At 34.5% G+C, this 26,457-nt stretch overlaps 3 protein-coding genes across 9 annotated transcripts in view; 2 read left to right on the top strand and 1 right to left on the bottom strand.

The window, feature by feature from the left end:
- Nucleotides 1-2,766: 2,766 nt before the first annotated feature.
- LOC135688274 (uncharacterized) lies at nucleotides 2,767-6,365 on the bottom strand. Its single transcript, XM_065205050.2, has one exon. It carries the CDS (start codon nucleotides 6,206-6,208, stop codon nucleotides 5,297-5,299), a length of 912 nt encoding a protein of 303 aa, XP_065061122.2. The 5' UTR covers nucleotides 6,209-6,365; the 3' UTR covers nucleotides 2,767-5,296.
- Nucleotides 6,366-12,791: 6,426 nt separating this feature from the next.
- LOC135687949 (uncharacterized) lies at nucleotides 12,792-16,332 on the top strand. The gene has a single exon (XM_065204582.2). It carries the CDS (start codon nucleotides 13,568-13,570, stop codon nucleotides 14,468-14,470), a length of 903 nt encoding a protein of 300 aa, XP_065060654.2. The 5' UTR covers nucleotides 12,792-13,567; the 3' UTR covers nucleotides 14,471-16,332.
- Nucleotides 16,333-24,909: 8,577 nt separating this feature from the next.
- The window catches only part of LOC135687950 (uncharacterized), a 106,614-nt gene continuing 105,066 nt past the window's right edge, over nucleotides 24,910-26,457 (top strand). For 2 of the 7 annotated variants that reach the window (XR_016144955.1, XR_010516318.2), the window contains exon 1: nucleotides 24,910-25,128. The gene's annotated coding sequence lies outside the window, so the exon portion shown is untranslated. The remainder of the gene's footprint in view (nucleotides 25,129-26,457) is intronic. The other 5 variants (XR_016144956.1, XR_016144957.1, XR_016144954.1 and 2 more) reach the window with 4 other exon arrangements.

The following is a 26,457-nucleotide window of genomic DNA, read 5'->3' as shown; positions in this document are numbered from 1 at the left end:
TGTCGTAAAGCTATTGGTGTAATTCACATTTACAAAAAATCAGATTACGAGCAAACTGAATTGTTTGTTATTATATTAAGGCATTTTGAATAGTACAAACGTAACAGTAAGGTAGCTCGCTCTATGTAGAAAATTTCGATTTTCAAGAAGAAAATTATCTATGTAGGATACTAGGATGACAAAATCCAGAAACGTAGGAAAAGTGGCAGAGCTAGCCACTGTAGAGTGGGAGGCTAATGGGCGTTGCCGGTGAGACCGCGCCCTTTTTGCGTCGTTTCAGTGCTTTGTATCAGGTTGATTTTCCTTAGAAAAATTATCATTTGTTCATGTATTTATTTTTCTTTTTTGGGACTAAAAGAACATGTTGATAGCAGTTTTTATTAACTGAAATGTACATATCCTTTTAAAATATTCATTATACATACATACATCTACCCCTACTTAGCACTTCTTAATCAATTTCTAGAATAAATGTGTGGACCATGTTTTGAAGAAAGGGGGGAGTAATTACCCACCCATACCCCCATGACGCCGCCACTACGTAGGAGCCCGAGAGGCAAAAGGGTTTTTTGGTTCTCTTAGTTTTAGAAACAGATGTATAGCGCTTATTTGCCGCCCTCGGAGATGTCATCGCATAGCCAAAAATTTCATACTACATGGCTATGTACCTTGCCTTCAATGGAAAATTTGTACGTCTTTCTCCCCAAGTTTCCCAAACTGGATAACTTTATTCACCATTTTTTACTACAATTCTATATTACCGTGTGTTGGAGGTATTCATTGTCTTCTACAGGCGCAGTGATTTTCCATCGTTTCAAACAATCAGCTATTGTCCTCCTCTTTATGCAAACAATGGCTTGCCCTCGCAGCTAACTTCCTTTCGAAAAAGTTTTGTTATCTTCAAAGTAGTTTTCTCTTTATAGTCAATATTGATTAATGAAACAAATTTTTAAAGGAATGCAAAAGGCGTAAAGTGAAGGCAAGTAGATACAGAGGCATTACCTTTCACGGTATCCTTTCACAGTATGCAGACTTAATTCAATTGATTTCTTCTCCTAAACAAGTTAGGTATCTTTTTTGAGTGGGTCTCAAGTTAGGTCATGCAGCAAATACAATTAAAAGTTACTCTATCGTCTGAGAAACGAACTACATCTTTTATGGCGGAGTAGGAAGTTCCTGTAAATTTTTCTTATCGTATTTTAGTAACTATTTGTAATATATTTTAGGTTAATCAGTTTGGCACTGATCAGTTCCAGAAATACGTAATATCATTGTGTCATTTTTTATCTTTTGTTAAAGAAACTGGTAATCTAAAAAGATAAATTATGTCGCTATTTGGTCAGTATTGCAATAGCATTTAGCTCTTACAGTAAAACTGTGTGTGACGATCAGGGAAACCCAAAATGCATTGCAAATGTTATGCTGAAGGATAATTCTTTAAGCTAATGAAAAATTAAAACCAAAGCTAATGATTCTTGCACATGTGGCCATAAAATGCTAACTACGATTTTTTGTTATAAAAAGTAGGAATAAAGCAATGTGCAGGATCATATTTTATCTATCTTTAGTTTCTAAGCCAATTTCGTATTAATAATGCCATAATCTCTGCAAAGAGTCTCAGAGAATTTACGTATTTGCGCAAATTCAGCAACCTCTCTTTCCCTTGGCTTTCTATATAAAATAAAGCAGGTGATTGGACAGCTATAAGAAATTGAGGTACTTGTAAGGTTTCTTAAGCATGCTCTCCATACCATAGGAGAAGCATTTTATATACATTTAAATATGTTAGAAACAAAAAGTAGAACTTGAAATTTTTTAGAAAAAAAGGGAATTTTTTGTTATTCGAAAGTTTACAATAATGGTTCCTGCTAGCGTTGCACTTGAAAATTTTGATTATCTAAAGTACTGATTCAGAATTGGATTTCTTGCCCAACGCGGCTTAAAGAATAATAATATGCAATTTGTTAATAATTTTTTGCCCTTTAAATCATTTAAAAAAATTTTTAGGTTGTTAAGTTTTATTGAAAACAATGCTGTGCGTCATATCTAAACCAAAACTTAGAAATCCTTAGTCATGTAACGATTACATACTGAAAAATGTACCCTCGTTATAAGAGAACAAGACTCTGAATTAGCTCTAGGAAAGCCCTTCCTATATTAAGCCTTATATTAAGAATTATTATGGTAAAATATCATACAAGGGAGACTTGCCAATAGCGGACATCTCCGAACACCGGACATCTCTATGAAACAGATACTTGCAAAAAACATAACTATAAGCAGTTTCCTCCTTTTTTGTCAAAGATATGAACAAATTTTTTCCAGATAACGGACTTTTCCCTAGAACGGACAATAGGTGTCCGCCTTTTAGAGGTTGCATTGAATTTTCTACAGATGGACCCACTAATCAATTACAGCCTCGGATGATGTATTGTGACGCGTTTTAGATCAGAGAATTTTTATGCGAATGGAGAGATTCACTGAAGAGTTAAAATGGTATATAGGAGAATGTTTTTTCTGTTTTCACCACAGTTTAAATTTTCACCAAATTTGATAAACTTATTCGGACTTGTAAATTGTTTGCATTCCTGTCCACAAAGGTTTGGGCTCACGAATGATTCAAAAATACTCCCACAAAAAATAGAAATACTCCTGAACTGCATATATACCAAACTTGGGATTTTTCGTTTCCCAACATCCACCTTGCAGTGCTTTGTTCTAGTCATTTTACTTTTCAGATGACCAAAATACAATTCATGCTTTTATTGACTTGGACGCCTGCCAAAATTGATGACTTTTATTGCTATATTTAGGATAACCGGCTCACCGATCCCTTATATTTGGATAACTGCTTGACTCAAAGTAATACAAAGATAGTTTATTATTAGCATCCGATACATATTCTTGATATCTTTATGAGTTTCCAAAGTGGCTACCTCATATTCTTATAAATCTGTTCCTACGGACATAACAGTTTGTTTACCAATGGTTTCCGGGTTGTTACTCTAGGATTATGGCGGTAGTTGCCTTTTTCGACATCAAATTGTTTTGAAATCGCTTCTTTGATATCAATTTTCAACCTCACCACCGTAATATCCTCTTGAGAGCCCATGTGTGAGCAAATAAAAAGAAGCTTGTTATGTTTACTTGACATGATGTAGTTGAAATATCTTTGTGTACAGCTCTTCCTCTACAACAACAAGAACGGACAGCATTCGTAAACTTAATAAGTCTACGAAAGTCCTTAAAATTTTGACAAATCAACTTATGTTGATGATACTTACATTAAAATTCTTAAGAGTAAACAATCAAATGCGGTAGGCTCTATATATGTCGAGGGGTGGGGGAGCTGCAGCCCCCATCTATAAAAAATATCTGTTCTTTTTCCTCTATTAAAAAGGTCTAAATGGAAATCAAGGACACCGACTCCTCCCTCAAGTGCCAAATTTTCTGAATTTTGTTCCAAACGCTAGCACCGTCATTAAACATTTACATGACCGTATTTCTCGTAGTGACCACACCTTGTGATTCTCTTGCCGGAAACTAAATAGAATTTGAGATATTTCTACTATATTACTTCCATTAGTCGATTTAATTTATGAATTTAATGAAAACCAACGTGAAACTGCGTGCTTTGAGAACACAAGTAAACTGGCATTTAATAAACACCAAAAAATATTAAGATTTTCTGCACATAATTCCCGACTCTCTCCTTATTCTGCTCAGGCTGCAATTTTGCTTATATTGCACAATACGCTAAAGTCGTGTAGCACCGTTCATGATAATCTACGAGAAATGCAACAGAAATGCAAACTGTGCTGAAATATTCATCTCTGCAAGGGGGGTTTAAATGGCTCTTTTTTGTTATCAAGTTCAGCTTCATTCTTTAGAATAACTAGAAACAGGAACATCAATTAAATATTTCCCATTTTTACTAATGCATCTTAGCATTCCATTTAAAACAAGCAAAATATATGCATACATGCATATTTTTATCGAAACTGAATTCGGGATTGATACCTTCTTGTTTACTTTATTGCCAAAAGTTGCCAAAAGATTTCTTCATTACCAATCACTAAAGAGCTACCTTTTGAAAGCACAAAAACTTAACTAGGATAACATGGAGTAGAATACCCAGTCATTTGTAAGGAGTTCTTCTTTATCTTCTCTATACTAAAACTCTGGTGTCTTAATGTCGAAAATACTAATTTTTGAAGAGGATTTTTTTAGAAATGACAAGCATGGCTTCTTAATAATTTGGTCATCGTAGGGCTCGTTTTCTTCAATGCAAATGTGTAACTGCAAAGGTAAGAATTTGTAGGTATGTCCAATTTGATACTTCAAAACTAATGCACCCAGCGACCAACAAACAGCAGACTGACCGAACATAATCTAACATTTCGTCATCAGCACAGAGACGAATGACTCCTCATAGAATCCCATTTTAACTTTCAATGATTGTTTACTTCTTGATAGAGTAAGTTAGATAAATAAAAATTCAAATATGATATTTCACGTATCAGTGGTTTAAGCATCATAAAGAAATTTCTGCTCCCGTAAAACGGAAATTTGCATAGTACGTCTCGGTATGCCTTGAACAGGAGCACAAGACTGAGTTTTCAGCAGAAAACGAAAAGATACTTTTTTTCTTCATGACATATTAGATTTAAATATCTACTTATATAATACTGTACAATAAAAAATTAAGCAATAGCTTTTCAATATGGTAAGTGACACATGTGCTTTATACCTAACTTTTGTATTTTAAAATAATATGCACAGGTGTAAGGATTGCAGCCCTAGGAAAATGAAATTAACCTACTCTTGAAAAACTGGTGAACGATTCTCATAATACAGTTAACATAACATCACATAATAATAGAACGATTCGGTAAACGTGTCACAACAATCTAAGATTGAGAAAGTAATTTTTCATTCATAGAATGTAAAATAAAGCATGCAAGAACTGCTTACCTATTTCAACCGACTCTATAAATTTCTAAAATCGCAATTCTACTTTTTAGCCAAAAAATTCTTCTTAGAGTGACCCACAGAATAGACATATAAGTAATTCATATTTAAATAAACATAAAATATGCTTGTGTTGTCTTTTCACTTTTTCAAAGCCAATTTTTAAAATATGTTAAATACATTGAAATACCTTATAAACAAAAAATTAACTTTTGGCAAACTAAGGTTCATCTGCACGTCAAAAGGTCCATTTATGTTACAAATCTTAACCTTGAAAGATATATTTTCTATTTCAATATAATTAGAAGGAATTTTATAAAGCGTTTCACATTATAGTCGAATAATTAGAATCATAAACCCTGCTTTCATCAACTGCACTCCAGTGTCCACTACTTTCAGTTGAGGTCTTGTAGTAAGGGTAAGAAGACGAACTATGTTGTTGGTATTGCAGTGATGAGCTTGGCTGATACGAGTAGGGAAAATGGTATTGAGGAGATGCTGGGGTTTGCTCTGAAGGTGAGCTACTGGAATACCCGTATGGATTAGAGTAAGTCGACATGGTCTGGCTCGGTGTGCTTGAAGAAGTCGAGTATGAACTGAATGGGTATGCGAAAGCCTGTCCACCTCTGAATGCAGCATTTTCAGTTGAAGGGGAGTACTGATCTGGCACTGGCCAGCCGTGGAAATGATTCATGTAGTTGAGATAACGTGGATCGGAATAATAGTAACCATTTTGGAACGGATAATGAGATGCCGTTCTGTACGGTCGCTTCATACGACGTCTTCTGCGATAATTACCGTCTTCAAACATATACTCACATGCTGGATCGAGAGCCCAGTAATTGCCCTTTCTTTCCCCACCGCCTTCTCTTGGTATCTTCAAAAAGCACTCGTTCAGCGAGAGATTGTGTCTTATTGAATTCTGCCATCCTTTCTTGTTCTTCTCGTAAAACGGAAATTTGTTTATAATGTATTGATAAATTTCACTCAAAGTCAATCTTTTTTCTTTTGAATCCTTGATGGCCATTGCTATCAGAGCAACATACGAAAACGGTGGCTTTGCACTGGAATCTTTTTCACCATCAGGCCCTTCAGTAGACCCTTTACTGTTTTCTTGGTTGCTGTTACTATCATCGGGTGACGGGCTTGCCTCTTCTAACTTGACTTCATTCTTCTGTAAGTCTTTAGAATTTATGCTTTCGCTTCCAAAAGATTGTTGATCAAAATATGTGTTCATGACTATGCTGATATTTTCAAATGCTGTCTATTATTTTCGTACGCGAATGCCTGTTTACTTTCCCGTCCACCTGACGTGTAATCTCGCTTTGATCTAAGAAACTAACACCGCTGTATTACACATCATTTAAGTAGCATTCTGTCGACCCAGAAATTGCGCCCCTGTCAATTATCCATTCTTGTAGACGTTCAAAAGGAGGCTAGGGTACGGATCGGGGGATTATAGGATTATCTTTTGTCCTTGATGGGAAGAGGCCTTGCGGTCGTGAGTTTGATAACTGGGTGGGCAGTTTGTTTCAAAATATTCTCCAATCATCCAATTTCCTAGAACTTTCAAGGTGCACAGGCACTTACTGATAGAGTTATCGAAATTTATTGTATCAGGGAAAAGAAAGTTGTAGCAAGTAATTAAAACGACCACTTGCATTTATAACTGACTTTTGCTATGAAACTAATCTCTTTACTTTCAACCATGAAGCCGATTTCAAAAGAATATAAAATCAAACGAGGTTAATCAACATAGTCACTCCAAGCGTTTTATGCTAAGTAAAATGTTACTATTTTGTCTGGGTAGTATTTGACTGTGTTTGTTATTGCTCTGACAACATAATAAAAGCAATGTTACATGTCAAGTTGTCATGGGCATTGTTTTAAACCTTTTCTGTACATAGAATACCCATTAATCTAATTAAGCTTAATAATGATTTTTGATAATCCTTATAAAACTAAATAGGAAACATAACATATAAAATATAAGTCTTTAACAGGAGGATTGGAAAATAATGTGAAGGATAACATATTTCAAGTGATTGTAATGGTAAAGAAAATTGAATGTGAAACTTAAACTTTCTAATTTGCTTCGATCAAAAAAGCTGTAAACATAAAATACAAAACGTCGTTATGTGACCTTCAAAATGTTTATTTGACATTTTGATTTTTAAATAAAATGTGATGAATGTGAATAGTATATAGAAAAGTATGAAAATAAACATGAACCTTAGACATTACAACAGGGCAGTGGCATGCTCCGACAGGACATGAAAGGAGAATTAAAGCGTCTCTTCTCTCCACTAGCTTACAGGTCCAGCCTGACCCGACTGGTACCACCTGGCAGAGTTCCCTAGCTCAGGGCTACGAGCGATGGCCAACGGCTAACTCGGCGGGAGAACGGCAAGGAGGGCGGATGAGCTACGACTCCAGAGGTCAACGGCTTCGGGCGGAGGAACTCTTGGAAAGATGGATGGTGTCCCTTAAAAAACACTTTAGAGGTGGTTCTGGGGGCCCATCTCTACTATTAGCCCCTTAGTTTCATCTATGACCATGACAACAAACCAAAACTCAGATTTTGGGATAGTTGGAGGGTCATGGTATCTAATAGAGTGGTCCCTGATGATGATGAGACATTACAAATCCAAGGCAAACGGTAGAAAAATTCCACACAACGTGTGATAGCACTAGTAATTGGCATGCAAATTAAAATTGTTTGTAATCGGAGACTATCCTTAATTTCTTACTTTTAAAAAATTCTAGGACATGCTGTTCTGGGAAAAAGAACGTGTTATGAAACTACTGGTACAGAGCAGACGCTACATTCAATGCCGATCACCCTACTGAGTAACTGCCACTTGTAGTTTGAGCATCCCGTATCTGACAAAGGACCGTAAAAATACCTAGGAGATATGGCGCTTCTCCCTTAGCGCGAGACTTATTCCTAAAAATTTGATCCAATTCTCGCGATGGGGACACAAAAATAGGCTCCAGAAAAGTCTTGCACCCTTAAACCGTTTGCTAAAAATAAATATTTAAAGGTAAAATCATGTTTATCTTCATTTGACACAAAACTACAATCTCAAACAACTAAGACACCATTTCACGAATAATTTGTAATGAAGACAGGCTCAATAAAAAACATGGCTTGTTTCAACAGAATCGATGAGAAACTTCAGGAAATTTTTATGTTTTGGGACTTTCTTTACAAATTGATCTTAATTTGAAAAGTTTTATGTCTCATACCTCGATTTTCAAAACAATAATTGACAGATGTAACTTTTGCAGAGCCTAAAAACAGTTATAACCTTTAGTTTGTAGCAATATACTGTCGAGAATTGCTCTTTAAAAGTGATTATTTTGAAAAGTCTAAACTAAATGGAGCTCATGATTGGATCGCAGACAGAGATTGCTGGTGTTACTTTTATCAACTTTACGAATTTGTGAATATGAATGCCATGTTTTCTTTGTATATTTTTAAAACACTTTTTAAAGAAAGCTTTTATTCTTCATCGTATCTAATTTTTGCAAAGCAAATTTGGAATCCAACAGGGTTTTGCATTTTGTTAACTTTCTACAAGAGAAAATGTTCATCCTTCTGTACTAGAAGTCCTCAAGCAGTTCTTCCACAACTTTATTTCTTTCTTTATTTGAAGATGGTACAAGCTCCAGCTATAGTTAAACTAATTGAAACCAACTAATTTAAATTAACAACGGATAATGTAATGTAAATCAAATAGAACCGATGTTGCAAACGTATTTCTTGCAAAGATCACAAGTACAATTGAATGATGAAAATTCTGATATTTTTTGCTCGAATATTTGTAAGGTTAGGGAAATATTTTATTTCATTTGGAACTTTTTTCCTTATTTGGCTACATCTGTATGATACGGTATTTAATCTATACATGTTGCAACGTGGCTCCGCTGTTTTGAATTGGGAGTTTCTTAAGTTAAATGGGCATTTATTTATGGAAAATATTTCATCCATAAATGGTGGATTCAAACCGTTGAATGTTTCTATCGTAAGATATTGTAAATTTTTCTCACGAGAAGATATTGGTTTATTCTTTATTAAAAGTCTCAATAAACTTAAAGGTATAATGAAACCTAAAAAAAACAATATAAATACACCTCTAAAAAATAAAAATAAACATTTTCCTGAACATAATCTCTCCAAGGTGAAGTCAATATTCACATTATTTCTAAAAAACAGATATTGGCCATGTTTTAAGGTCTGAAATCTACCCTCTATGAAAAGTCTGACTAACAAGCAATACATTCTTAGGCCTTCGCTTTCTTGATTTCATTTCTATCTTGAATTCAGAGATGAAGAATAAATAGAAAATATTGATACACGCTTATGAGATTACTTTCTTAATGTTTCGACTCATTCACTGGATATTTTTACATTAACAGTCCTGGCTCCTTTTTTATTGGCTTCGTAAAAAAAGGAACATAGAAGCTGCATAATCTAACTTATGATATAATTAGCAATATAATTTCAAAATTCCCTCCATATGAGCTCTCTATATACCAAAAAGCAGTTTAGCATTTTGAATATTCGCCTTAGTGTTGATGCTAACGCATGCAGTACATTTGTTTCTTGAAACGTTTTTTTAGAAACTCAAAACACTAGTTTGATCTATAACAGCAATGACTTAAATCACTTTGAAACAATCCTTATTGGAGAATCATCTAAAATTTATGCTAACTTCCTGCTGCATGTCGCCAAATATAACTCCCTACTCATACTTCCAGAGCAAAAGGAAAATCTTTGTCAAGTCAAACTGTATCTGAATGATAAAAAGAATACGACAAGATAACTGCAGTTGCCTAAATTTTAATTTTTACTTAACTTGGACACGAAAGGAAAGTATTCTTTAACTACATATCGAGTTTACTAAAATACCTTGAGTTCTCAACAAAATTCGCCTCTTCTTTCCCAATGAGACACCTATGGAATGTCTTCAGCTTATTTATTCAAATTCATTATTTTATGATTTGTTACCTTCAGGATCAAAACCAAAACAGTTTCTTTGGAGGGGTACAAAATGATTTTGCCGACAAAAGGGCTTTTCTCACTCACTCAAGGGTGTGAACATAAAAAATATAATCGTATATGCTGCCTTTATACGTTTCTATTTGAAAATTCATACTTTAGTGCCCTACTTTGAATGTTTAACTGCTATAGAATGTTAATACGTCACAATTGGTGCAAAATAGTTGCACTTAAACTACAGGGTGAGACAAACAGGGTGTTTATGGGTACAGCGCCCTCAACACCCCTCTTTTGTGATTCTCCTGGTTAATTGGTAGCAATTTAAAGCAAAACTTTTTAACCTGTAATTAGGCAAACAACACGCAGTTAGAATAATGAGTTTTGTAAAGTTTACTTCTTCTCCAACTCTTTTTTTATGGTTGGTTATAGTTATTGTTAACAAAAACTGATCTGTTTGAAAAATATTTCAGGCAGAATATAAAAACAACATTGTTATGAAATCAGACAATCACTGTACAATAACTTTTTATTTCCACCGGTTCAAGCTAAATAAGAAACATTTCCATAAAACTATCAAGGCTTATTAATCTGAATTAACTTCCTCTTGCAATTGAGCAAATTTAGAAAAACAAGCTTCTGTCAAGTAGCTTGACAATTAGTATTTGTTATCCTTATTTGATTTGAATTTTAGCATTATTCTAAAGTTATAAATCATAATTTCCTAATTTTGTAAATCACCTCCAATTTTCGTTAAACTCATTTCCGTTAATTTTCTCTTTACCTTTTCCAACTTTTATCTTAAAACCATATCCTTTTTCATAATTTTTGTTGTATTTCAGTTCAAATATTATTGCTTTATCACCTAAATAGTGGTTTATAGCTATAAGTATTTCTTCTTCAATAACTTTTGACTTTAAGTTGCAATTGTTAATCTTTTTGTGAAATAAAATTCTTGTTTTACATGAAACGATTAGTTTTAATAATATTTGATAGTGCTATGAATATTTGTCAATAAAATTTATTATTTTGAATTTGATTTTGAATAATGCAGAATACTGTCGAATCATTACCTACTGCAAATGAAATCACATTTTTCCACCGTTTGACAATTTTAGACTGTACAATTCCTATCTTCCATCATAATTTTTCATTCATACCTTTTCAAGGATATGAAATCAAACCTTGTTCTCATAAGAGAAATATTAATTTTGTCATGAGTTAAATTTTATACTCAAATAAACTAGATTTTAAGAACTCGTTTTGAGTATCAGATGTGAATTAAAGCTTGATTAAATGAGATTTAATCACGTTTGATATATGACAGGGTACCCACTTTCGGTGCTCATTGGGTATCTGGCACAGATTGCACGATTGAGGATTTTGTGCTTATTGTAGCAGTGCTCGAGCAAGTAGTACATTCTGTCTTTTATACGGCCAAAGCAACAAGCATGAAAATGTGCATTAGCCCTGGGTATAAAAACTGTATATTGGCAAACCCTTTTTTTCACACGTTGCGAGACAACCTGAAGTTGGACTGTGGAGAGCAAAGGCTTTTTCTTGCGAATTAAATTAAGTAGTTATACAAAAGTGGAGAGCTCAAAGCATTTGGTGACCATGCCCAGTAAACTCTTTTTGCAAGAAAACCTTTTCTTGTTAATTATCGAACAAAGACTTTAAATAAGGCTAAAAGATTGGCATGTATCATATAAAAATGTAAGTTTAATCTTACTGAGACACAAATAGAATTAACCAGATAATGCATTTTTCATTCGTCCAACGTGTATTAATGACAATTTCAGCCATCGATTCTCAAAAATACTCCTTCTGGGTGGTGTTAAAAATTCTGTCCTTGCGATTTCCCTTCATTGCTAATCTTTGAATATTGTCTGATTTCTCTGTAACCAAATGACAAGTGATATTGGCTACCAGTCTAATTAAGCCACCTACAGAGGACCACCTGAAAAGAGATGACCAAAGTTGATGGAGGTCTCACTGTTAAGAAAGATAATAGTTTTTTTATTTCAAAGTTTATGAAATAGGAAATAGCAGTTTTAGTTTTCGTAGTGTATTTTAGTTATGCCCCTTTGACAGACTATTGGCTATTATTCCCCTTCTTAAAAAAACAAATGCTTTAGCCCCCGGTTGAAGACCTTTATGAAAAATGCTTAGAAAGTGTTGCTAAGGCTTAGAAAGAGAAAAATTTCGATAAACATTTTCCTTATTCCTTTTTCATTGAATTAGCAAAGGAAAAATTTTGAAAAGGTAAGATAGTAAGTTAGTTTTCAAAATTTTCAGCTCTGATCAAATGGAGCCAAATTTTCTTTTATTGAACCTACTTGACAAAAGTTTGCCCTTTTAGAGAAGGCTTTCCGTTGCTTTTTTTTGATTGATTGAGGTATTCATCAAGTTGAGGATTAGGTAGAATATAGTAGGAAGGGTAGTGAATAATAGGTAAGGTAGTCCAAACATTTCATATGACCAAAAATTATCCTCCTCCTTTTAATAACCAAATTTTAATTAATGGTACATGATTAAGTAAATTTGCAGGAATTCTATAGAGGTTTTTATAAGAATCTAAGATTATTTTTCCTTCTACCTATTTTCCTTTTTTTCAATAGTCAATGTTCCTTAGAGGTTTTTCAAAAGTTTTGAAGAGCTTTTTTTAGCAACACAAAAAGTTTGCACGAAATTGCGTAGAATATTACAACCAGTTTGTCACAAGGAGTTTTTCCTATTTTCTATGTTAGTTTCCAATAGATTTTCTAAAAGAACAATATCCAATGTAACTTTAAAAGAAGTACGTTTGAGTAGCTTAATGGAGGGGACGAGGGTTCTCAGAAAGTATTGAATCCCCCCAAGGGGAGTTCTCAAAATATTGACCCCCTCCAATGTTTCTCATTCAGAAAGAAATAAACCAAGGCATTCCAATCCAGAACTAAAATCAACAATTTGTACACTTTCTTATATCTTTGTTCAAGTTTTGAGGTTAGAGCAAATCTAACTGGCACCGAATATGTCTTTCCCATAAAGTATAATGTCGACTTATCGTCTTTCACTCCACCTTCCCGCCATTCTTACATTTACAATTGAAAACTCATCTCCAATTAATTAGCTAATTCTTTAGCAAAACATTTTATTAGATATGAAAGGTCGGGTCCTGTCAATCTTGTAACCATAATCAAATTTATCAAGGATGACAAAGTTTCATTTTAAGGGCGGACGTTTTCCAAAATGCCGGCACCTGTCCTTGGATCGTCAAACTTCAATGAACACATGAAGCGCTCACGAATATTTTGAAACAAACTGCCCACCCAGTTATCATTCTTCGACCGCAAGTTCTTTTCCCATCAAATATAAAAGATAATCCTATAATCCCCCCCGTTCGGTGCCCAAACCTTTTTCTGAATGGTCTTAGTTGGATAATTGTCAGGGGTCAACTTTTTTGATGGAGAAATAACTACTAAACTGTGATGCACATCATCCAAGTTAGTTGTAAAGCGTAAGCCAGTATCCAGGTCAGCTAGGCGAAAAAAAGAACAGGCAATCGCATACTGATATAACAGTTAACGATTTTGACATATCAGCATAGTCATGAACACATATTTTGATCAAAAATCTTTTGGAAGCGAAAGCATAAATTCTAAAGACTTTCAGAAGAATGAAATCAAGATAGAAGAGGCAAGCCCGTCACCCGATGAGAATAACAGCAACCAAGAAAACATCAAAGGGTCTTCTGATGGCGACAAAGATTCCAGCGCAAAGCCACCGTTTTCGTATGTTGCTCTGATAGCAATGGCCATCAAGGATTCAAAAGCAAAAAGATTGACTTTGAGTGAAATTTATCAATACATTATAAACAAATTTCCGTTTTACGAGAAGAACAAGAAAGGATGGCAGAATTCAATAAGGCACAATCTCTCGCTGAACGAGTGCTTTTTGAAGATTCCAAGAGAAGGCGGTGGGGAAAGAAAGGGCAATTACTGGGCTCTCGATCCAGCATGTGAGTATATGTTTGAAGACGGTAATTATCGCAGAAGACGTCGTATGAAGCGACCGTACAGAACGGCATCTCATTATCCGTTCCAAAATGGTTACTATTATTCCGATCCACGTTATCTCAACTACATGAATAATTTCCATGGCTGGTCAATGCCAGATCAGTACTCCCCTTCAACTGAAAATGCTGCATTCAGTGGTGGCCAAGCATTAACACTCCCACTCAGTTCTTGTACACCGACCTCAAGTGCACAAAGTCAAGATTTCTCAAGTTATCAGACAACTTCGTATGTACATGGCTCTCCTGGTGAAGAGCAACAGAACTCTCCGCCTTATAATTCTTCATACTATCATCAACAGCAAAGCAGCTCTGGCCAATATCACCAATACAGTATTACATCATATCCATACTGTAAGAGTACTCAACAAGATGGGTCTCTTTGGAACAATATAGAAAATAATCGTTTATATGAAGCAGGTTTTGCTGCTGTAATGTAAGTGTATATAAAGTTAAATCAATTTCGTTAGCCTATACCTAATATTTAAGTGCAATTTGTTTTGTATAAAACAGACATTATTATAAATCCAGCTCCTAATATGACAAAAATCAGCCACAGCCCTTAAAAAACTGCGCAAAATACATTGTTTGGGTTGGTATGGAAGTAATTTCTAGCAATTGGGTCACATTTCTGATTCGATTGCTCTATATATATAGTAGAAAATTCTCTTTGTAACTGCTTCTGTTGTATCCTATATAATTTTAATTTTTTTAATTTTTTGTCCAGTTCACTTTAAAGACATTGCAAGAGATCTCGTTACTACGTGTTTTTAGGATATTATCCCACCAAAAAAGTAGCTCTTTGGTACCCAAGAAACACGTAACAAAACTTCAAGTGCCTTAATCAACAATAGAATGAATGCATTGAGTATTAATTCTAATCTTATTTTTTTAAAATGAGTGTAGTAAATAAATATATCCGAATTTATATTTCTGAAAGTATAAAATGCTATTTGTCATAATGTTTTGTTTATTGTTCCTTTTGAAAATTAATTTTTTTGTAGAATAAAAATTAAGTATCCTTTTTGAACTATACTGTATATACATTATTTGTTAACATATGAAAACTTTGCAAAACGTTTTTTTCGAATGAATACAGATTTATCTATGTATTCTTTGTAGGAATTTGTTACATAAATTTATCTTTTGTAATTTTTCCTCTGCTTCTTATTTGGCTTGCAGAATTACCATGTAAGCAGAGAACCGATCAAGTCCATATGCTTTTCAATTTCTCAATTTGTTTAAATTAAACAGCTTAAAAAGGACTGCTATGTTTATAGTTAATTTCATTTGAATGAATTCCCTTGTAAAACTTACTCGCCACTTACTGAATTGTTTAAATATAGAATACTATCAGATTTTTGGAGTTTTCCTTTCTATAAGCAGATTTCTGATATGTTAGCATCTTGTGGAGAAATATTTAAAAATTCTTTTGATGGAAAGTGTCCTTGAAATTGTTGTTTTTTTCTAAGATTAATTTCACTGGCAGGGAGAGAACATTTTGTGTTCTTTTTAAAACTTAAACCGCAACAAAGACAAATTCAAAAAAGGAAAATACAAGGAAATTGAATCGTAAATTTCAACAACCATTGTTTAAAGATTTGTTTTCTTTGATTTCTTTGTTGAAAAAATTGATTAGACAGGTAATTGTATTTGGATTCACAAATTCATTCATTCATTCCATTTGACTGACGAAGAATTAGTTTTTGGTATATATCTGTTATCACGGATAGGCACTGAATGGGTTTGACAATTTTCTTTAAATTTTACCGATACAGTACAAAACAAAGCAAATGATATTTATTGCTAAAGGAAATTATCAATGTATTCTCATATGAAGCATCTAACTTGAGGCTATCCAAAGTGATTTTTGGGGTAATTTCTTTAAGTCGAGAGTCGGGAATTGACAAACTTTTGTGATCGGAATGCGGGAATCGATAACAAAGGGATTCGGGAATTAAAGGTCGGAAATCGGTAATCGGGCTCAAAACGTAGCGTGAAATTGGGGAATCGGGAGACTTATTGGGAACACTCTAACTAAGTCAATGGAAAAGAACAGATTAAAAAAAATCTGATTCCTATAACTGGGTTGCTTTTTAACCTCAGTTTAATACTTTAAATGCAAAAATTTAGGTAAATATTTATTGCAACAGTGAGTGAAAAGCAAATGAACTATTTGTGATAAGCAGAAATGTTTGCCGCTAATACGTTCAATAAATGAAATTAGTTTAAATTAAGACATGCAATGATAAGTTAACAAACATTAAACAGGAAATAAATAACACATAGGAAATATAAATGTAATGGTCGATAAAGGAACAAAGGAACAAGTTTCTTCAAAACCTAGGACTTCTTGAAAATTTTTTTCATATTTTTATGCTGTTTACTGCTTATGTATACAACAATAGATAGCCTGGCTCGAGTCAAATTCACCTATGTAGAAAGCTGCCTATCTCAAAGCAAAACGAAAGTTCTAATGTTGTCGATATTTATGCTAAAGAGTTAGACTTTTATTCTAGTCTTATAAAGCTTTATTCAATATTACATATTACTTATTTGTCTCATTAGATGGGCTAGGAATGCACTTGCAGAGGCCTTTTTAGTGTGCAAAGTATAGCCTTTGTTTAGAGATTGACCCGGCTTCCGTAATGTAGTGCCATTGTCACAAAAATGCACTGGCATTTTCCGGTAGAATCTTCTGCATGCAATATACTTAGCAATGCTGCAAACCAAATTATTTCTACATTTCACTGTCAATAAAATCACCGCTTTTACCAAAATATTACTTGGGAGCAAAAATAATCAAATGCAGCTTATCTCGGTACCTTTGAAGGTTAAATAATTGAAAGATACATGCAAAAAGGATTTTATTTATTTCCTGAATACAGTAGAAGCATTGAAGTTTTGAGCAAATCAAGCATTCCATTTGCACAAAATGGCCTTTGAATTGAATCGTGCAATATTTATTAAAACGATCCAGTGATGTCATTTTGAGTTAAAAATCACATAAATTGTGTAACAAAAGTAGCTATCGAGTGTTTCATTGTGTCATTTTTTTCATTAATAAAATATCTTTCTAGTCTTTTTTCCATTTTGTAACATTCTGTTTAAAATTTCTTTCTATTTCTTTCTATTTCAAACGCTATTTTCCAGCAGCAGTTGAGAATATAGCGACACCACTACAAAATTCAAATGTACTATCAGCAATTTTAATGGCATCAGAATTTTAATGTACTATCAAAGATGAATTTAGGAAACATCAAGAAATCTTTTGTACCACAAATCAATCAAAAGAGATCCAATATTACGGAACTTTAAGAACTGGGCCTAGAGCTAGGTTCCTTATATAATAAAAAGCGTGTACTCTAATAAATTTTGACACTTCACCGCTCATTTAAGCAGTTGGTTTTGTGTTGAATCTTTTTTCGGTAAAAATTCCTTCTTTTAAAAGATGCCAATACTTATGCAATGAGTTTCAAAGAATCAGCGAATAGCTCTGGATGCTGGAATGAAGTCTTAGGAAGCAAAAGTTGCTATTTCACAATGTCGTTTCCTTTTTCTAACTGTTTCCTTCTTTAGCTTTGTTTCATTGCACATATTCTTTTCGAGTCTGATGTGCAGTCCTGATACACTTGTCGTCCAAAAAGACAATAGTCTATTCCCATCCAATTCATTAGCCTTGTGACAGATGACAACAATGAATGTCAAAGCTGCGCAAAGTTCATCTAAAAGAGAAAATATAATCTTTTGAAAATGTCCATACTAGAGACGTTATATGTAAATTTTTTAAAAATGTCCCTTGCTTAGAATATATAGTAAGAAATATCTACAATATTTGCCCGTTGAAATCTACATAATTGTTTGTTAAAGAATTTACCGTTAGAGTCTATTATTCAGCTTCAAAATGCTCGAGAATTATTCTTGTCTTTATTCTTGGAAAGTCTTTTTTCAAAAGTCTTAACAGCTGAAAGAACTCTCATGTTGCTTATAATAACTACATAGAAATCTGTACCCCCGTCAGATGAGATTGCATTTCGTAGTTCATCGACATTAGTTTGGTGGTTAATTAGAGTAAGCCATCAAGCATGTTTGATTTTCAATACACACAAAAACTAATCAATTTATAACGTTTAGGGGGATAGATAACTTCTTGACGTACAGCCACGCATAGTCTGGACCTCCATGCTAGTGGGTCTATTGATTACCAACTACAAATTAATGGTAATTCAAATTAAAGTGAGACAAATCAAATTCAAAATGGTATCCGTATTTGAGGTTTTAAAGTAGGCTAAGATGTAATTTTGATCTGGATATAAAGACTTCTTTTATCTCAAGGCATGAGTAATGATGCTTTTGCTCAAGAAGATATAATGATTTATAGCGAGAAAAATAGTCTGAAAAAGGACAAAACCACGCTCATTGGGACTTTAAGGAATGAGCAATGATGTTAACTGTTGAATGTCGAGAGAACCGGCTGTTTTTGAAACATTACTTGTTGTGTACATAGGAGATATAGTGTTAAAAAAACTTATTGTTTAAAAATTGTTTTAGTATTTTTTTAAAGTCCCTGCTAAATATCTTGAATCATTGACGTCAGTGGCCGGTTAATCAAATTTTATTTCAGAGAAAGGGGATGGCTGAATTCCAGCCAATTATTTCAAGGAAAAAAATGAAATTTCACGTTACAATTGCATACTTGAAAAAGAAGATAAATTGACTGTTATTAAAGAAGACAAGACCATTACTTTATTTGCAGTAAGACCCAAAGCAATCATTCAAAGACTGACATCATGTGAGAAAAATGGCCTGTGTCTTTCCAGTTTAACTCCTTTAGAGTTTCATTGTTGGAATGGTGTCTATGTAAGTACTCACAAATGGCAATTGATCCAACAGTTATACCTAGCACTTTCTACCATGGGTAAAAATCAAGCATCATTCTTTTTGTTTTTTTATCAGTTTTATGAATAAAATTCGCGATTGCTAATGGCTTTTTGGGAGATGTCGTCACAAAATATACCGTTATACTTATTTGGAATTTAAGTTAGGGCTGATCAGCGCCTTTATCAAAAGACTTTCTTGAAAATATTTGGTTTGAATGCATTCTTTGAATACTAAACTAAATAAAATTAACTCTTTATCTTTTTCTTTCCATAGTCCGTTCTCTTTTCGTATAACTTTTATCTGCATAAACTGCCATTTTTAATTGCCATTTAAGTCTTCTCTGACGTTCAAACTCTTAATGGTATTCATACTGTCGGCGTATGCACTGACTGTTGTCTGCATCCACAGCTTTCGCTCGTAGACGAAAGGTCAATATCGATGACCGTTGATAAGGATATTCCCACGTTAGCCGATTGGCCCTACGCAAACCGTTTCTATTCGCAACTGTTCACATTGATTGCATCATTTGATTGGGACAATAATGCGGTGAACTTATCTAGCGGTATCATAGAATATGGTTGCAAAGCCGCCATTATCAGCAGTTTACTCAGCAACTCCTTTTTGCTAAGATTTCTTTCTCTTGAGTAAATGGTTATTTTGGATAGCTTTCCCACACTTTTTAAATTACGGTTAGAATCTAAAGAAACCAAACATGAAACGATTTAGGACATGTAAACAACTATACGATCTAGGCAGCTCACATGCTGATGGAACGCGCTCGTTTGTCATCATGTCATATAGGTCATCATATGTTTTGGTATTTTACATTGAAACTTGCGCTTGGATACTACATATATCAATAAAATATTTAGTAGGGAAGATGTTTTCCTATTAAAGCTCATATCTGTATTCCATCAATATGGTTTACAAATAACCACTTAATTAAACCAAAGATTCTTAAAAAGAGGCGCTCAATTCAAAATGAGGTCGCGTGTGTGAGCCAATTTGAACTCTCTGTCTTTATCGTTTACCCTTGGCGGTGTTTGGTAAAGTAAACAAAATTTTCCGCATGGAATAGGCAGATTAAGAAAATATCCCAAACTGGCTGTATATTTCATATTGACTGTAAAGAGAACCATAAGCTTGAGAAGGAACAAAACTCAAAAAAGTGAAGTTAGTGACAGAAAATTGTTTGAAAGCTGAGTTTTGTTGCTAAATATCACACAATGTTTTAAAAATGGATGTATAAAATTAATTTCCCTCGCTTAGTAAGCCTAATTTCGTTTATACTATAGTTATAATCGATATTGGCCAGGAACTGTTTTTCTAATATATCACCAACTACTGACAATATTCCTCTCTAAAAGTCATCTCGTTCAAACTGCATTAGTTTCTCCACTTATTGTCTGCGTATCAAACCAGTTAACTTCAACACTGCAATCAGGCACTCTTACGAATTGGCTTCTTCTCCATGGTATAGTAACAAAAGGCTAGCATTTTAGTAATGTGAAAAGGTTGGGACAAGCACAGTGACGTTTTTCGAGTAGCTTTTTCGAGCCTGTTTCCTTAAAACAGCTTTACAAATAAATATTCAGTAAAAAGGGAGATGCCCCTCTCACGAACTAACCCTCTTTCTTTCATGGCACCTATAATGTATTTTCATGACTCCTTTATACTTCATGGCAGCAAATATTTTCCTTATCACCAACAACATGATAAAAAAAGGGACGAGAGTTCTGAATTAGGGTTCGGATCAAAGCTCAAAGCAATTTTTAAAGCAAAATCGTGTTCTCTGTAGGCGTTGTTTAACTCTTGTGAAATGTGGTCCCAAAAATTCAAACACTTAATCCTATCCATCGCAGTCCTAGAATTATTTTGCCAGTCCCATTTGCCTAAATGCCAAAATAAACAAACCCCTTTTTTTTAGTTTACCCTTTGAGAACCTGCCGTCTCCCACTTCTGTGCTATATCATCAGTCCAGAAACCTTTGCACAAAAGTTCCTATACTCACGCATTTTTCACGAATACGTAATCCATGGATAAGATAATATTGTTTAAGAAGATGATCCTCGAAGAACTCCTTTTAGCAACGCATAAGAAAGCCGAGTCATGATGTGTAACTATGTTACTTTACGGTTAATGATATTTAAGTACATTTTAAAGCACGAAAACCTGAAAGGATCCGCTACCGCCCTTGTTAAGCTAGTTACACTATGTCAGAGTACCAACTTGGTAATGTTAAAGCATTCATCGCAATATGAAAGACTATTGACAATACCAGATTTACAAAATCCAAATCCCTTGAGAAGATTTTTCAAGGTATTTACTGTTAAGATAAACATTGCCAGTCTATTAATAGCGTATATCTAAGGACAATCGAGTACTCTTAGTCTCAGAAAGAGTTTGGTAGTAATTTTAAAGTTCAAGATCGACTTGAATGGGAACAGTAAAGCATTAAGTTTCAGTTGCTTGATTTTGATATAGAGATGTCATGACAAAACTGAATGTGATCAAGCACTTTTAAAAAGCCTCTCAATGACATTTACAGTTTATTCCAACCAAATAGAACAAAGTAGGTTAAAGGCAGTAGAGTGGAGCCAAAAAATGTAGGGGGGGGGGGGTGGAGGGCGGCATAGAGCTTTCTCTTTGTTGTTAACAAAATGAACGTTTCAGTTGTTTTCATTTGCAGGGATCCTCATTATCAAATTTCTCTACCTTTCCATATTTTCTAGGGTTAAATCATTTTCCAATTTATACCTGTTGCTTAAAGAAAAGAATCTTAAACATAATAATGACATGAATGCAAATGTTAAAAAGTAGTGTCGGTCCATTCAACGATTTGATCCTGCCAGAAATTAGTCATGATAATTTAGAATTATTTAGAAAAAGAGGAGGGGGTGCAGCCCCCTTTGAAAAGTAGAAGAAGGGCTAGAGCCCCTTGAGTTCCCTGAGCCCCCCTGAGCCTTCTTAGCCCAACTTTTCTACAGCCCTTGTTAAAGGCCGAAGGTTCTTTTGCATTGAATATCATTTATAATGATATGAACGACTCAATCATCATATAAAATTTTAGCAAGAAGTCGACCTAAGCCTATTTGCAGGAAGCAAATTTTGGTAAAATAGGTTCGTCGAAAATGGTAGGGAAAAGGGTTTTTTTTTCAGTCCATTCCTTTGGCAGATTGGGTGATTTTAGTACGCCTATGCATCAGTGGCAAAATTCAGTCTTGATGACTCGATGACAACGTAGGCTCATTGATGATACAATAAATTTTTTCTCTTCAAACATTCATTTCCTAGTGCGACAAATTCTATAGGGTGTAAGGAAGTGATTCTTGCCCTATATCTTGCATAAGAGCATCTTTACTGAGCATAAGAATTAAACAAGTTGTCATTTGGCCAACATTTTAGTAATGTATTGCCAATTTTATTCCTTCTCCTGTGATCTTAAAAATCTACTTCTGTAGGTATCGCCAAATTTTCTTATCTGTGGATAATGCCTTATTTTTACAAGGGGAATTGAAGAAAATATTTCTCTATATCAACATCGGTTTGAAAAGCTTTTAGCTATAAATTTTACTAGGATGAGTCAAGTTAAATTCAAAGGCAATAAAACATGCCTTAAAGGAGGAAAAAGATACAAAAATGCTCCTTCCTAATTCAATGGTATTGTTTACATTAAATTTAGAAAGAATAAGGATTTGATAAGAAAAGTTTGCTTTATAGTGCTCTTCTATGTACTAATTGAAAAAACTGACAACAAAATCCATGGATTTTCAATAAAGACAAAACTGTTAGGGATATCTTCTTCGTTAAAGCATGCTTATAAAGCAGACATATGAATTTTGCAAGACTTTTTAGGAACAAAAGAAAGCATTTTTCACAACCGATAGTCAATACAACAGAATAAATGTGAGGAGTGCTGAAGTTTATTCAATCATCTATACAAACATGTCCTATAAAAAATTTCCCATTGAGAATAAATAAAGTTTTCCTGAATATGTCATGGACAAGCCATATTTTCAAAAAAGGGTTTTTGCAAAGCAAGTCTTGACTTTAGTTTCGTGACGATTCGCCTCAAGTCAGCAAGAACTTTTTAGCTTGGGTGCTATGGAAGGGTTTTGGAGGGCTCACTTGTTAATTTTCAGAGGGATTTCGGGGAGCTCTGCCTGCGCAAAAAAGCTTGCACAGGTGTGGCTGGAAAGATTCTGTATTCCCCAATCTTTATTGCGCTAAAGAACATACGTGAATGAATAATTTCATGTCAATCTTTTGTGTCCGTCAATTATTTTTTACAGCAGAAAATGTTTTGCACAAAGCAAGTATATTGAGTGTGGTCAAGGGTGTGTGGCCATGGGTGTGTGGCCACGGGTGTGTGGCCATGGGTGTGTGGCCACGGGTGTGTGGCCACGGGTGTATGTCCATGGGTGTGGCTTCTTGAAAATGGTTGAAGCAAAGCTCCCTCACCCAGCTTTTTGCTGAAATCGGTGAAGTAGATTTTCACAGCAAAAATCTTCTGCTCTATGACGCACAATATACTTTTTTAAAAATAATGTTCGATGAATTCTCAAAGTTTCTTATAAAAAGTGTATCTAGGTCACAGGACTTCAAATCAAATTATTTTACATGTTATTTATTTTGTTCAGAGCAAAGATTTGCAGATAGTAAAATTAATCTCATTGTTGCTTGTGTATTGTACAGCTTTCACTATTATTCAATTATTTAAGACATCAAGATAAATCAAATTAATATCATTACTTAGATGTTTGCTATAGTAATAATTTATCTTTATTTTGTCAATGAATGACCAATTTGAACGTGATGACTCTAATACTCTTTCAATCTATTTCCAAATAAAAATTGTCGCAGGTCAAATTGTTTATTGTGGGAATTATTTCAAAAAAGAAAATAACAAAAATAGCTTTGTGGGAATATGATATAGAAAGCAAACAATGAGGATGGCCTCTTAACTGTCGTATTCGAAACAAGCGCATATCATTGGAAGAAACTTACAATTGCTTTGGGTCAAGTGCAAAAATAGAGTTAAATCTCTTGAGCCTATTTCATGTTACTTCCTGTTCTTTGAAAAAAGCTGAATGATACTTGAAATTGCTACTTGACTTCATGAGATTTTTCAAGCCGTTAGTCCACAATATCTTCACTGTGGAATGCATCTAGAAAAGCCTGGTCTCCATAGGCTTGAGAAAATGTTATCCATTGTTGGACCTTCAAATGTCACAGCGTCAGTAAAAAAGATTGGATTTAGCTTATTCTGCTCGTTTCTTCTATGAGAAAAAACAAATGAAGTTCGCGTGGCTCGAATCTGCCCAATTTTCCTTTGAATAATGGAAACAACAAAACTGGTGTCAAATTGTTTTAATTTTGTGAGGCCTTGAAAGAAAAAGATAGAATCAAAATTTAAGAAGTGCAAAAGTTTCAGCTGTAAAATGCTACACCTAACTGGCTGCAGGTCGAGAAACAAATGCACAGGAAATAATTTTGATTATTAGAATGTAAGTCTTTCTGGCTTAGTTTGTTCTGTCAAGGAGCCCAAACGTCAGAATGAGGGTCCGAAAGAATACGATGGAAAATATATACCCAGTTGTGGATCGAAATAGGCACTTTCTGATCAGTGGCGGATTTAGGGGGGGGGGCAACTAGGGGCAGTCGCCCCCATTACCAACTGCCCCTCCTTCAAATTTTCTCTGGATCCGCCCCTGTTTCTGATATTCTGAACAATTAACAATAACAAAAAAAATTCTGAAATTTTATACTCTGAGAACGAAACAGATGAAAAAGCTTTAATTAATAGTATGTTGTGAAAAGGTTGCTATTTTCGAAGCCATTTTCAAGTTCTGTACCGCAAAAAATGCCATAAAGCCATTGGACGACTTTTTGTTTCACAGAAAGGAATCGAAAAAAGGCCTTTATGGAAAAAATTCCTCCTATAAAGTAAAGAAATAGGCCAAAATATAAGAAAAGATACAATAATATGGAAGAGGTTTGGTTTTCAAAGATTGTATGGTAATGTACCACTGACCATTGAGCAATGCAGTGCCGTATGCCGTCGAGGAGCTTTGCAGGTTTTAGCCTCGATACCATGTTTTTGTTGATGAGGCGGGAGAATGGCAGGAAAATGGTGGGCGAAGTCCTATGTGAGCATAAATGGCTTGAAAGTAGAATATGGTTGCGGAAATCTGGCATTGAAACTTCCAGGTATGAGGTAAGGATCAAGATGTTTGTTCAAAACTGTGTTTGTAATGTTTTTGGAATTTTAGAAGATGCTTATAAATAGGCTGCATTTTGTCCAGGGTGCATTCCAGGTCAACTGTACGCCGGAGGTCCCAGTCTGCAGAGTATGACATGTGCACACCGGAGATGTTTTTGTGCAAAACCTGTTGCACAACAGGTATTTTTGGGTGTGGCCACTAACATGGGTGTGGTGTGGTGTGGTCCCATAGAAAATGTCAGCTGATAAAAACAAGCACAGTTGTGTATGAACAATTTGAGATATCATGAATCTTACTTGACAAATATACAAATAAAAACTTGCGCTATCTTCAACAGTATACTTCACACACATTTTTACGGTGAAATGCAAATTCACAAATTTTAACCACAACAGGGGAAAATAGTTGGTGCACACCAGCACACCAGACATTTTTGGTTGTGCACACCGGCACACCAGGCTTTTTGCTCGTGCACACCGGAGATCTTGTCGAAAAGTGCCATACTCTGCAGACAGGCGAAGGTCCACCTGGGCATTTGTTTAGGTACGCCAAAAATATAAAAGCAGTTGAGTTAGTAGAACTGTAAAAATTTTTGCGCCAGACAAAGAAAACTGATCATCAGAGAAAAATGTGGTGTATGAGTCCTTATTTTACGTTAACTATGTACATGGCTTCATGTTTAGCATGCCAACTAATGAAAATTTCAAGTACGCCAAAAATTTTTCTTTTGGTTTGTTTGCTGAAGGCCTAAAAGAACCTGGTTGTGTGCCGAAGATCTTCGGGCCTAAGTACATGGAATGCACCCTGGCATTTTGTACATGGTTCAGCAAGAAATCCATCTCCATCATGCATAACTGATGATCAGAATCACCTTCTATGAGGTTTTGATACAGGTTGAACATTTAGTGAACACAAGGCCACAATAAAATCATGTACTGTTGCTGGCAAGTATCAACTTACTCTTACGTGAGTAGGAATATTCAATTTTAAATAAAAATTGATGCCAGGTTTGTGTGTGATGAAGCATCAAGGTGAAATTTCATTGACACACTATATTGTACTATGAAAATTTTCAGATGTGCAGATGTGCCCAGCCCCTTTACAAATGAGCACATGTTTACTTTGGGCAAATTCTGTGGAAAACTTTTTCTTAAACAGGGTATGATCTAAACTTAGTTCCAGCTTCAAATAGATCCAGCTACACATTTTGCTGACTTAGCATTTTCTTGGTAACTTTGCACCAATCTTAAACATTGGGCTTTGTACATAAAGGCATGGTTGTGCTAATTTACCAAAAATCTAGGCAATGAAGTTTTGGTATA

The sequence above is a fragment of the Rhopilema esculentum genome, chromosome 19 (genome assembly GCF_057945365.1).
Source record: "Rhopilema esculentum isolate cy_ngs chromosome 19, ASM5794536v1, whole genome shotgun sequence".
Lineage (NCBI taxonomy): Eukaryota > Metazoa > Cnidaria > Scyphozoa > Rhizostomeae > Rhizostomatidae > Rhopilema > Rhopilema esculentum.
This window is presented reverse-complemented; position numbering and strand designations above follow the sequence as displayed.

What these genes read in the sequence shown, in the direction of transcription:
- LOC135688274 (XM_065205050.2), bottom strand. Translation starts at nt 6,208, where the DNA reads ATGAACACATATTTTGATCAACAATCTTTTGGAAGCGAAAGCATAAAT.
- LOC135687949 (XM_065204582.2), top strand. Translation starts at nt 13,568, where the DNA reads ATGAACACATATTTTGATCAAAAATCTTTTGGAAGCGAAAGCATAAAT.